This window comes from Glossina fuscipes, unplaced genomic scaffold (assembly GCF_014805625.2).
Source record: "Glossina fuscipes isolate IAEA_lab_2018 unplaced genomic scaffold, Yale_Gfus_2 115, whole genome shotgun sequence".
Classification (NCBI taxonomy): domain Eukaryota; kingdom Metazoa; phylum Arthropoda; class Insecta; order Diptera; family Glossinidae; genus Glossina; species Glossina fuscipes.
The window spans coordinates 1,538,446-1,553,028 of NW_023998458.1; the positions used below are offsets into that span (position 1 = coordinate 1,538,446).

The 14,583-nt window shown below is 32.2% G+C and overlaps 1 protein-coding gene across 1 annotated transcript; it reads left to right on the plus strand.

The window, feature by feature from the left end:
- The first annotated feature begins 10,819 nt into the window (after nt 1-10,819).
- Nucleotides 10,820-13,520, plus strand: LOC119640118. The gene is made up of 6 exons (XM_038037948.1): nt 10,820-11,112; nt 11,189-11,327; nt 11,394-11,523; nt 11,589-11,683; nt 12,801-13,037; nt 13,121-13,520. The coding sequence occupies exons 1-6, from the start codon at nt 11,042-11,044 to the stop codon at nt 13,220-13,222; spliced, it is 774 nt and encodes a 257-aa protein (XP_037893876.1). The 5' UTR covers nt 10,820-11,041; the 3' UTR covers nt 13,223-13,520.
- The last annotated feature ends 1,063 nt before the right edge of the window (nt 13,521-14,583 follow it).

The window sequence follows — 14,583 nt, forward strand, 5'->3', positions numbered from 1 at the left end:
ATACGGCAGCTCGATGCTGCATTGAGTTCATCTCTTAACGACAAAAAAAAATGTTTTTGTAATGACATTAGAAGTGTTTTTTTTTTTTTTAGTATAAGAAAATGTGCCTCTAAAAACATTTTCTTTTCATTAAAGCAAATCCTTTATGAAATATTTATATTAAATATGGTTCTATATATGAAATAAATAAATAAATAAATAAGGAAAATTAAATATTAAAACCTAATTAACATTAGAATAATGACAAGTTTGATATGTGTGTGTATTTTTCATAAAAGCAAGAATGTTAACAAAGAGAAAACAATGAAAGACTTTCTTTTTCATCTATTGAATTTTACGATCTTATGACTTTAGTTTAGATGTAATCGTAATTTCCAAAATCATTAAAAAAGAAAATATCAGTAAATATTTTGCATTCGCTTTAGGGCGAAATAAAGATTTGGACATCCATCACCCTAAGTCAATATTTATTAAAAATTGCGCAATTTTTTTGTCAATTGTGGGCGTCTCGAAGGAAACTTACAGTTGAAAAGCATTTCTTCATTCATACTCATACTCATATTCTCCCTTCAACTAAGAACGTTTTCAATTTTTCATCCATTTTTCGAAACTCATTCAATCTAAGAATTACGATTGCTTAGTGTAAAAATCCCGCGCTATGTACAACTTTGTTTTAGAGTTAAGCATAAGCAACCGAGAGAGAAGAATTCAAATGCCGTCAGTTTGGTGGTTTCTACAATAGGTGGTAATTTAACTTCTCTAGCCTGCTGGGAATTACTTTGTCTTTAACTGCGATGGCAGCTTGTCTTTACTTTCTTTTCATCACATAAGATCACATAGGTGGTGGCTCTATGAATTAGAGCGAATAACCAAAGAGCCAAAAAGTTTTCCTTCTAATCAGCAATGGCTGCACTACACAATCAGTTCTATAACTTTGAACACTGATAGATGCGCGGCAGACTTATGTTGAAAACTTATTTTGTCAGCGCACGTTCTCCGTTCTTACCAAGCTACGCCATCAAAGTACCTGACTGAACTAGGGCTCTAAGACAAACTCCGCAAAATGAACTCTTTAAATCCTTGCAAATGCCAATATGTCATCCTTTTATATCATCCTTGTATATTTAAATGATCAATCAAGGGATAAAATTGAAAAAGAAAAAATCAAAAGATATTATTCCTTAATACAGAAAAACGATTTAGATAATATGATCAAATTTGTTCTTGTTCTAAGCTCGAGTAAGTAGCCGCCCTCTAGAATTTTTTTAATCAACTTAAGCAATTCGTAAATGCGAACAAGCGGGCCCAGTTCACTTTATTACTCTTCGTTTTATTGTTAAAACGTCGTGGTTAATTTCGAATAGAACTATTCATGATGACCAAGCTGTTCCACTATATTAAAAATCGAATTCAATGCATCTCTTTAAAATATCTTGTCACACTGACTGAGCACGTAAGCCCCTTTGGAATATCTTTTCTACGTAAATTGAAAAGACATGTATATACTGGATCTTCTAGTTGTAAATTTATTTATTTTATCCACTGAATTATTTTAATTAATTTTCCAAGTTTATAACGGCGTGCCCTTTGAAAAGTTTAGGTCAAGTCCATATTTTTGTGCATTTATTTGCTATAGTTTTTGAGTAAAAAAACAATTTTTCATTTCTTTTGAAAAACAAAAGTGTTCTAAGTTTATATGGTGCTGCGAGTGTCTCCTTCGACCGATTTAACCCATTTTCAATACTAACTTGCGTGCAAGAACTTCCAATGTTGCTGCCAAATTTGAAGTCGACATCTTCATTTTTGCGGCCGCGAGAATGTTTAGAACAGATGGACAGACAGACATGTTTATATCGATTTAGAATTTGATGCTGATGAAGAATGTATAGACCTAATGGCGTCTATGATGCTTCCCTCTGGGCGTTGCAAGCAAGTTTGATAGAATGAATATACCCCTCATCCTTTGGTGCTGAGTATAAAAAAAAATATTTTCAAAAGGTACCGACTGAATGGCCGAGTTGAGAATGGATCTCCACTAGCAACTCAATGATCGTGGGTTCAAATCTCAGAGCTTGCAATAAAGTCGATAGCCTTAGAAGCTATGAAGTGATTTAAGACTTTTGCCTAATAATTTATTTCCCTAGCTGAGGTAGTTAGAATAATGATAATAATATTTTCAAATGTCGTTTTTAGAATCCAATTTATTGCTTCGAAAAGATTTACATATCGCGTGGAAAACTGGGCTGGACATCATTTCATCAAGAGTCCAACACCTTTTCAGTTATGCATGGATTTAATTGTCGCAATTTCCGTCAAATATATAAAGTTCGCTACAAATGTACTTATAAGATGCGCCTATAGGAAGAGAGTTTCGAATCTTAACGAAAGTTTGTTTTACCCCATTTTCCATATTGTTCCCTTAAACTTTTAGAACTTCCGAGGTTTCCAAATGCCTGCTGATGTGCGCACCCTTCACCCTTTAATTTTTATTCATTTTTTTTATAGATATCAAATAAATATATTTTAATAAAAATTCTATTGCAGGAAAATCTTGATTGCAATAGTTAGCTTGTTCCATGGACAAACACAGAGCTTGAAGCTGCTAGTTGCGCTAAAATACCTTGTTTTTACTTAGTTTTCGTATGTAAATGCCTCTCTGCGAACTTTTCAATTAACTTATTATATAAGTACCGCCGAGATAAAACTTAATATCGAACTCAAGCCTACGCACATAGGTGCAAATTTGTAACTTTGAAAGTTCCTTCTTTCGGACTGTGCGGAATCGCGAAATGAACGTTAAACGAACGAGACAATGTAAATCGGCTTAGAATCTAATGTAGGGTATACAATTACCCCAAAGTTTCTGAGTTTACGGATTTTCCAAATCGAATGGCGAAATTATGATATAACCTCATCCATATTGTTAGTGATGGAGTCAAAAATTATATTTAAAGATATACGAAAAAGAGAAATGTGAAGAAAACTTAATTAAATTGAAATAATAAAAAAAATAGAAATTTATTAATAATAATAATAACTTACTGAAACAACAACAATTATTTTACCAAAAATCCATTTAAAAATATGTATACACGAGTGATGAATTTTTTTTTCAAAGCATATGCGAGTTAAAACTTTCTTCTCCTATTCTATTCTGCATTTATTTTCCTTATTTAAAATTTTTAAATTTCAGAAAACATTTTCTTAATTTACTAATATTTTTGATTTTTAACAAATTATTTTTTTTATCCCTTAATTTCAGCTTTTTTTCTGAGTTTAGTAAAAAAATGACAAAGAAATTTAGCTTTGGCGCTGCCGAAAATCGATAAAATGAGCTCTTTTCTTAATCGGAAGTCAAAATGTAAGATTTACATATTCTATGAAGGTCGCTCATTGTTCGAGGGGTTTTATGTAAAGTAGAATATAAAATATTTCTATTTTTTCCCGCAATAACTCTTCAAATCACGCTTTACTTATTTTATTCATTTTTATACCGCAAACCATTTGTGATGATCTTTGTGGGGAACGTTCGATCTGTGCAGATGTATGCAACACCCAGAACTTGAAATAGTGATTGAATCAGAATCATTTTGTAAATTGGTTTAACCTTATCTATGTGTCTGTCCGTCTGTGCATCGGAAACAATAATACGGCAAAAAGGTAAAATTCGTGTTTTTATTGTTTATTATAATTATTTTGTGAACCCATTTAACCTTCTCTGCTCGTCTGTCCATCCGTCTGTCTTATATTCGTCTACTCAACATGCAATCTGCAAATTTGTCATGTAGTTTAATGACATTCGGTAACTTGACATATTTCGCCTCAAGGACGAACGCTACTGAAATTGATTCGGATCATATAACTTTCTCGATCACCTACTACATTGCGACGTATAATGAAAAATGGTTTGTAAATAGCTGTAGGGCCGTGCCCTACTACAGTGCTTTCGCTTGCTTCCTAATTACTCCTTATTGGCTTCAAATAATTTTTGCATTTTTTTTTTCAAGAACTTTAAGAAAGTGAACACAACTAGCATAAGGTATGAGTAAATGTGTCCTTGGCTCTGTAGAATCCATAAAACCTTCAGTTTGTAAGCTAAAAAAAAATAAATAAATAAAACTTTACTTATTTAATGATGTCTTCAGATTCTCTCTCCCTTTCCCGATATAGAGATGTACGATCTGTACAATGTATGTATTTTTAAGTCGAGCTGGACAAGATGGATCGATTTAGCCATATTCCAATCAACTATGATCTCAAAACATTTCTTAGAGCAAAGTACTTCCTTCCCATTTTCTTCTCTACACAATTGGCGGTAGATTCACTGAAAATTAACGAGGATTTGAAACTTTGCAAATCAACCTCTTAGGACTACTTAAGCAGAAAATTTTCGCTTACGTAATTACCTACGCTTCTTAGCTGCATTAAAAACTCTAATCTCTATATTAAGGCTTCATGTGCGGGCAACATGGAGTCGTTTGACTGGACATCTATCAATAGATACGTAACAGCTTGCGTTTACATTAAATAGATTACTTTCTACGTTATGTAAAATAACATTATTTTATTATTATATAATTTTATAGGCATTCTCCGCTATAACTGACTTGCTAACAAACCTCTTTTTTTAATATATAATATATTTTAATAGCTCACTGATTGCTTAACAAAAATTTTTAAAAATTGAATAAAACCTAAAATCTTTCAATGATCATTGTGCAGTATTGTTTAGATAAATAAAAAAGTATAGGAGGCATATTTCTTTTTCATCATTCCAACAGCACACAACTCATAAATGATGACCTATACAAGTCGCCTTACCATTAAATAATTCCGTGCGAAATGTATTTTTCGAACTTTCTTAAAGGAATTTTAATAATAAAAAAAAAATATTAAGGCCCAACTCAAAGCTCGAAGCTAGGCAACAGAAAAATTTTGATTTCATAATACAGGAACAAGAGAAAAGTGATCATCACATTTTTATACCTTACGCCGCTTGTGGTACAGGGTATATTAAGCTAGTGCGGTCGTATGTAACACGCAGAAGGGCTTAAGATAGATAGACCAACCTTTTCTTATGTCGATCGATTCAGAATCATAATCTGAATTGATCTCTTTCCATGTAAATGTGTGTTCAAGCTACAGGTCCAAAGTTTTGAGATATTTCGATGAAATTTGGTACAGTGATGTGTGTTGACCCAAGGGCAAACCCTAATGAAAACGGTTCCCATCGATCCACATTTTCGACCACTCCTTACATAACGCCCTATTCTGAAAACTGGCTATATGGAAAAAAATTGCAATTTTCAAGATAGTAATATTTGGGCGCTGTGAATTGGTATGAAAACTTTGGGCCGGCTGAGGCAATTTTCGAACCCCCTCTCATATAACGAAAACTGAAGTTCCTACAACAAAAAGGTACAATTTTCGATGCTTCATGATTGAGGATTATATCGTAATAGTAATTTAACATAAAAAAAATTAACTGCAGCCAATTTTGGGCAGTCTCGGCCTTTTTTTTAGATCCTACTTTAATAAGGATTTTCATGAAAATTGATCCTTTGTAGAGCAGAAAAATCTAGGTTTTCATATGTGGTGATGAAAATTGACCCGTAATAGTAATTTCATACAAAAATAAGAATTGCGTTAGACAATGTGGTGTACAGTATCTAATAGTCGGCCTTGTCCGAAGATAGTGTTCCTACTTTTTACAAATGCAACACTTTTATTATATACTTTTTTCATCGGCTTCCGTACTTAAGCCGCCAAGAATGATCAAATAAAACGTAAATTGCCTAGAGAAAGTTTAAATCGGAATTGCAATAGATCGGCCGAGGGCCAGATAGGCGGATAGAAATGGCTGAAAAGATTTCGATATTTGTACTAATCAACAATATATGTGGCATCGCCATTGCCTAGCTTCACAGTTTATATAAACATTTGATAGATCCTATAAAATGTCTGTTGGTAAGTACCTAAGTAGGAATGTAAAATTCTAATTTCTTTTTTGCTTTTATTTTAGCTGCACTTATTGGCCAATGTTGCTGATCTTTTGACGTTCGGCTAAGTAATTTATAAGAATGATTATTCAACTGATAATAAACTTGAACACTGTTGAAATCGTCTTAATTTCAACTACCATGGCTAAATCGATTCTGCTACTCACACTGATCAAGAATAGGTATATTTTGTAATACCTTCGAGAAATGTATTGAAATAACACCAACATTTTTCAAATCTCCCATAGTAGATATGAACGGATATGTTTCATAAGTGGAGTCGAGTGAGTAAAAGCCTTTTCTTTCCCTGTTTCTTAGGCACCCTAAGAAGTAGTTCACTCACTTACTTCGAGGATTCATTGTTTTCTACTCGATGGCTTTTTTACAAAGACCTGCTGCATGATTGAGAACGAATATGCGTTTATTCTCTAAAGTCCCACAATCCATGCAAAATTCTTGATAATTGTATACGCTTATTCTCTAAAGTAGTAAGGAAAGGGTATAAGTTAAGAAATTTCACAATTTTCGAATTACCAGGAATTTATTCTTACATTGCATATGTACGCATTTAATCACAACTCACTTTACGTCTTCACCTATTCACAAATCATAGTCAGGGGCGGAGGTATGGTTCTCAATGTTGAGTAAACTCGATCGCAACTTGAATGTTCTATCCGAAAATCATAATCAGAGGCCGCGTTGTGTTTCTCGAGGTCGAGTAAATTCGACCACAATTCGCCAGCAACCTTACTGCATACTTTATGGACAGTTGTAAACTCTCTATCCTACTCTGGTCGTTACAACGAGTCTATAACCCGACTTTACTCGCTATTGAGGACCATAAACCGGCTCCGGATGTTAGAAGAGCCAAAGGTACATTTACTTGCCTGAGCCGTAATAGAGTCTGGCTTACATCACAGCGAGTGTGTGTTTGCAAATTAAACACTTTTCTCTCTTTTAAGCAAAAAGCTGCTATTTTCCAGTTTAATTAGTTCTCTAAGTATCACATGCTTTCAATATTTTCCTATAGTTTTTGAAATTCCTTTACATTGCTTTCGCTTTCGGAGAAAATTTAATTCTACTACCGCAACTAGGTTACGTGATCTTTTCAATCGACTTAACCCATAACATTGCATGAATAAAACATATGATGTGTGTGATGACGTACAACAAAAGTTATGAAACTTGTGTGTGGAAATTTAAATGTTAATTTAAATGTTAAGTTGTAGTCAGTTGTTTACCTGATGTGTTCGAATTTCGCCCACCGATTGAAAGTCATTAACTAAGAAAGCATATACAAAGATTGAGCTTTCTTTGCCAGTAATTCCTCTCTTGAACATTTGCCAAATGTTTTTTTTACGCTTTATGATTATTTTAATTGTTTTAAGTAAGATCCGCGCGACTATGATATCAGTGTTCGCAGGTAGGGTTTACTTTGATCTGGCCTGCAGTGAGTGCTTAGTCGATAAAGGTGTAACGCTTACCAACTGAGGCCATAACCTCCTCATCTGCTCTTCTTTTCCGACTTCTTTCAAAAAACAAAAAAAAAAACAATTGCCAAATGTTTATTTCATTCATTATTATCATTATTTACATTTTTTTTTTTTTCGTTAATAATATGTTGTGCTCGGCAAGCAAAGAACCGAGCAACAGTTTGGTTTTTTTTTTTTTTTATGTATTTAAAAGGCATTTTAAATTAACAGTTGTTAATATGTTTGCGAAACATATTATTTATATATATATGTGTATAATTATTTATTATAAACTATGTTACATAAACTAAAAGTGTTTTTCCTATTTTTAAATTAATTGTTCAGTCAAAGATTTTTATTATATGACTTCAATAAAAATGTCTTATATAATAATTCCGTGTTTAATGCATGTACGTATGTATGTACTCCGAACATTATAGATGTTACCTATATATACATATACTGCTACTATATGCTCTGGACGAAAAACAAAACAAAGGGATAAATAAAAAAAAATAGAAATCTTATATAATCAATAAATAAAACGAATCAAATGTAAAGATTAAAAAAAAAAAAAAACGAAAGACAGAAAATATGCTCTATTTTATAAACAACAATTTAATTGGAAAGTTCATGTGAAATGAATCGTACTGAGATATATATAAAAAAGGTCTACCTTCAGGAGAACAAATGTTTTGTATAAGAGCAACAGTTTAAAGCAAAGATCAGCGTTTTTTCACTGAAGAAGAAAATATTTAAAATTGTGCAGTAATGAAATTTTTAATAAAATATAATTTCCAGATCATTTCGGAAAGAATTGCTTATTTATTTTTTTTAAAATCACGGTAAAATATAGTAGGTGGCATTAAAGTCCTAGAAGAAAAGAAGTCCTTTCAACGCGGATCTATTGAGACTTTTCAACATGATCTACTCCTTTGCAATTTGATCAGCAATTGGTACAAACATGGTACATGAAGGTGCTTTGCATACTACATTTAACTGTACGTACTGAAAATTTTAAATTCATTGGTCAAATATTTTATTTTAACGCCTGCGTTTGTTTATTTATTTATTTTTTTTTGAATAAGAGATCTTGAATATAAGGAATAAACTTTCTTTTTAATATGAAACAAGGACCACCATCAAATACTCTACACCACCGTACAGTTATTCATATAAGAAATTTTCAATATGACAATTAGGACTTGTATAGGAAATGGGCGTAAAAGTGACCCGATCCGAACGATTTTCTATAGCGGTCGGTCTTCAGCCGAAACACGCTAGTGTACCAAATTTATTCGAAATATCTAAAAAAAATTGCGGGCTGTAGGTTGAATACAAGAAAACAAGACGAACAGACGGACGGACCGACAAGTTTGGATCGATTCAAAAAGTGATTTCGAGATTAATACTGTATCGATCGGTATAATAAAAGGTGGGTTTCAAGTCCTTTTAGATGTTCCTTCCCCAAAAAACTTTCGGCTAAACTTAACGTACCCTTCCGACACAAGTGGTGTGAGGCATAAAGAGAGCGGGAGAGAGATCTTCTTAACTCCTAACACTTCTTTACCTATAATGCGATTAATTAAGAACGAAAGAAATTTTTCATTGACCAGAAGTCCTTCTCCCTCTTGACTTGGATCTGCTTTGAAAGATAAAAAGTTGGCTCATGTAATATTATCAACCAATATTTGTATGTTCTTGTCGTGTACAGACAAAAATATTTGAAAATACATTAAAAACAGGAAACAAAGTATTGATGATTTTTATTTAATTTAATGAAATTATTACATTTATATATTGAAATTAATTTAGGAAATCTAATTTATTAATTTCAAATTAAATTCTCGATATATAATTAATACGCAAAAATACTGTTTTTTACCGATTTTTAGAAAGAAGTGGTCGTAACTCCCTGTCTAATTGCAAGCGTCTTTGGGATGAAACATGCTATGAAAATATGTTGAAACAAGGAAACGCAAGGCACGGATACCAGTTAGAGGAATGGAAATGGATTCAAAGACAAAATGTTTCTGAACCGATCAGTATAATAAAAGTCGAGTTGATCTCGAGTAATTGTACACATTCCATATGCCCGCAACAACTTTTCCCGATCGCCACTAAGTATCGCCCGATACCATAACAATATTCTATAAGGCTTCTTCAACAATAGATGATTCGCCATCTAGAAAAACTCCGCCGAATACAAGATTTTCTCTTAACTTCGAGACTATGCCTGTGTGAAGCCTTCATGCACAATTGTTTAATTTAAGAAAAAACACTCTCAACTATAGAAATGTTATCAGCCGAGTTCGAATAATTATAAAAAACTAGAATCCAGTTTATTTTTTTCTCCACAAATTTAAAATGTTACATTTTTAGTCTTTTGTGAAAAATGTGACGACACGAACGTCTTTTCCATGTACTATTTTATTTTCTGATTTAATTTAGATTAGTGCTTAGAGTCTGAATTTTCAATATATTCAGAAATTGAAATAATTATTTGGTCGAGTGATAAGTAACTTCCATTTTTTTGTCAGACATTTATATTGTTTTCATTGAATAACAAAATTATATTAATTTTACAATTGGTTTCGAGCCATTCAACCTCTTTGCTGTATCCCTTGTCGATTGGCGTGGATTTTGGTCCAATAATGCCTTTAAAAACTTGTCGTCAAAGTCGGACGGACGTCCCGCCTTTCAAGTTTGTATTTTCGTTACGGAATTTAACAAACCAATTTCTAACTGGCCGATCAGTTATCAGTCCTTCACCGCTTACTGCATATTTTTGCAGCTATCATCTTAGCGCTATTGCCTCATTTAAATTCCCAATGCATTACACTTTTGACTCTCCATTTCAGAGGCTAAACAAACAGTTGAATGTAACATGCATCACATACAACAGTTGACAGAACATTAACTGCGTAAATATGAACAAGAGATTCTATCTACCTGCATAGGAAGTTATTTATGACTCGAAAAAGGAAGTTATTTATGACCGGAAAAATATCGGTATCCGATAGTGTTATAATATTGAACTGGGTTGTGAATATTTACAAGACAATTTCTTCCAATTATATTCCCAAGCAATTTTATTTGGATTTCGAAAATTTGAATGCGCAAGTTGTGCTTGCTTTTATTTGTTGTTTTTTTTTTTTTTTTTGCATGAACGATCGTATGAAAAGCTTGATAAGCGCCCAAATGTGTTCGACCACAAAAAGTTATCACAAACACTAACGATAACAGTGAAGTTGTCATCGCTGAATGTTTTGGTAATCGAAACAATAAAATTCTTTTACACATTTATTGCGATTTTGCATTTTCTTTTTAAATAATATAAAATTGTTAAGATAATAAAATGTCTGCACTTTTTAAAATTTAAAGTTACAAGTAAAATAGAAAAACAAAAAAATTAATTAGAAATAGTTATAAGGCACGATTACGGTAACGAAAACAGGGCACGCCCTGTTCATGAAGATTTTCTAGGAAAAAAGAAGCTCAATAAAAAACCATATATTATTAAGCGTTTTTAATTAACACAAAGGACTTGGTTAAGTGAGTTTAATCAACATGAATTACGGCCGCAAAACTCCGTCTACTTATCGATCAAATCCCTCCGTATATTCACATACAACGGGCAGGTAAACAAAAAAAAATGAAACAGAAGAAACCAAAAGCATATATTAGCGTAAAATTCTTTCTGTTATTTGAGCGCAGATCGTCGACAAATTTACACACCGTAAAATCACGATCAACACGTTCCGTACGTATACCTTGGTATCAGAGGCCGATTCTAAAAAATAATCAATATATTGATATACAAAAGAGCGCTTTGTTAATTGGCCTATTCGCTGTAGTGAGTACACTTTGAACTATTTTACTTCTGTTGAAGATTTCCTGAAAACTAACAGTTTCATTTTAGTTCTTGGCTTTATTTACCATTAGCACTGCCATTTTTGATATATATTGTTTAGCTATGGCTGCTCCCGGTTCTACACATTACGGTTACTATATAATCTCGTATGAATTTGTTTATGTAGGCAATAAACATGGTAAGAGTTCATTTCATAAATTCATTACCTCCTTAATTAACCTTAATTAATTATCTCAATTGTAGTGCGTCACATGCTGATAGTGTTCGCTTTGTTCTCTTTAATCTTAGGCACCATTGTTCTATTTACTAGTATCTTATTGGTGGTAGCTTTAAGAAAAGTAAGTACAAAACAATTTTATTCAATTGTTTAAATTCAGTTCTGGTGATATGTTCCACTTTTTATGTTACGGTCACTATCTACTATTTACTACTACATTTTAAAAGCATGTAAAATTTATTAATTAATCTGTAATATCTGTCAGAGATTTTGACTCGGGTGAACTTATGAATTCGTTATTCGCCATTCCTGGAAAATTTTATAAGGGAAAAAAAACCTGATTGTAAAGCGAAAAATAGACCATATATTAATTAGGTTATTTTGACTATTAAACCAATACGAATTAGTAAGGAGAAACCAATTTGAGACTCTAAACATTCCAGTGCATCGCTTATCATTTGCTTCACAATTTTTCTTACATATTAATATTTATACATGAGCATTCTTTAAGCGTAGGGTACATTACATTTAAGGATATATATTCCTATCGTTTATCCATGCACTGAACTTGTGTTGTAAAGGAATCTTAAGTTCATACCGTATTAGTTTCTTTACTTTCTGTGCTTCTCGATCTAAATAGCATGGGTTTAGAAAGAAGACGGTAGTCCACACGAATTTTTAAACAACACTTACCTACAATATTACCCTATATCGTAGATTGTACATTCGCGTTTTGAAAAAAATAAGAGAACATAACATAACCTCAAAATGTATATTTGAAAGCTCTCTTAAGAAATACTGTATATGTATATTACATCCTATCTATTTTACTATCCTAGGATAATAAAATTGATGATTTCAAAGATGACTTAATAATAGAATTGAATAATAGAGATGAATTAACAGTAGAAACGTAAATTATCTAAGGTGGTGGGCAATCAAACTGCGCCTCAAGGCGAAAGTCATTTTTCTTACTAATTTTCATTAAGTTTTTGTTTATATCTGTCATTTAATCACACATTTTATTTGTACATATTTTCCTTAATTTGCCAAGCAATGCAATAAAGGAAATGCACAAAAACGTTTTAACATAATGCCGGTAAAACATATACACATTTTATATTTTTTTACTTTTTTTGTTGTTGTTGTTTTTAAAATCAACTTTTCTTTCTCACGCTTTACTTTGTTTTTAAATGAAATTATAATAAATTTTCTTGATTGCCATTGAATTGCCTTAGGAATATGAGCGTAAAATTTTACCCTGGCTTTGGACATTTGCCATATTTACAATTTGGCGTACCTTGGCGTTGTTGTTCTTTGCGATTGTTAACGATTTGTACTTTGCCTATAATGCTTTGATTACCTTCCTATGGTCGGTATTCGTGTTGGTTAGCATCTATGGTTGGTGTGTAGTGTACTCTTTGTTCTTGGAATTGGCTGATTTAACGAAACTTGAGGATCTGGCTCATTTAAGGGTAAACAATATTTCCAATCATATATTTTATATATAGTAAGTAGCAAGGATTGAGTTTTCTTTACATTTTTCATAAATTTTCAGATGGGTACCATGGCTTCTTTGCATGCATCGACTGCCAATTCTTTGGCCGGCTCACGTCCCACCACCCCACATAGTACCGTTTCTACCATGCCAGTAGGTTAAAAATTCAAAATAATTCATTTCTAACATATTCCGTCCAATTTTTGGCTCTAGTTCTAATATATACATATCTATATATATATATACGTTTTCTTTTTCTTAGATTTTAATATTATTTGTACCAAATTATTTTTTTATTTACATAAACCTAAAGTGTGCCTTAATAGTATTTACAAGAAATGCGAACATTCCTTCCTTCCTCGAATACTATAGGTTTTTATACCTCTCTATTATTCAGATTTATTATTTAATGTACAAAACGAAAAAATGTTAACAATGGAAAAATGTTTTTATAAAATAATTTAAAAGGTCTTTTTTTTTTTTTTGGATAATAAGAGCATCGCCGGAAGATTAACGGAAGTAAGTCCGAGAATTACCTTGAACGTGCACCTATGTTTACCCCTTTCAAAACAGCCTAAATAACATATATTGTAACTACACGGGTATTCATTGCCTAAGAGGAGTGCCACTGCAAAAAGGGAGCTCATAAGTTGAAAAAAAAAAACTTAAGATTTCCACATATCATCCCTTTCACAAAATCTGTAACTCTAGTTCGTTATAATAGTGGAATTCGAATCAATTTTCATAACTTGTACCACATGTTCCAATAAATAGTTACAAAGGAGAAGAAGAGATTGGTACCACACCGTTATTTTATATTTGCCCATAGTTATATAGAGCACGTAAATCGTTTTTACAACCGCTGTTTATATTCACTATTGCCTAGGTAACCTGTAAAGTGTTTATTGCCACCCGTTTTCTTTGCGTGTGCTTTTTATAATTGAAATTGTGTAACAAATTCCTCGGAATTTCTGCTAGATAGAAAAAATAATTTCTTACTGATCACATCTATCTCGATTTGCAAACAAAACAAAAGCAAAAAAATGTTGGCTCCCATTCAGTATTTGCTCTCAAAAAAACGTATAATATTAGCAAGCGGTTCGCCTAAACGGCAACGCTCATTTCGACGGCCAAGACAAATGGAATTACATGCTGATAAACCGCCTATTAGAGGAGGAGGAGCAATTTAAACATTTTTGTGGCGGCAGTTTGTTAAATAACAAGTGGATTTTAACATCTGCTCATTATCGAAACGAGGAACCCAATCAGTTACGTTAGCGATCAAGATTCCAATCTGGTAAGATAAATTTAAATTTTCAAATTTTTGTTTTATTTGTTTTTAGTAAAAAATTCCATACAGCAGGATGAAACACATGCCATAGAAATATAAGCAAATTAAAAAAATATTGCGGGGAGAATTTTTCTGAGCTTTTCTTTACTTTTATTAAAAAATGTATGGATTTTGGTCATTTTCAGACACAAAAGTACGGATTTTCATAGAAAGATGTAAGGAACATCATAAA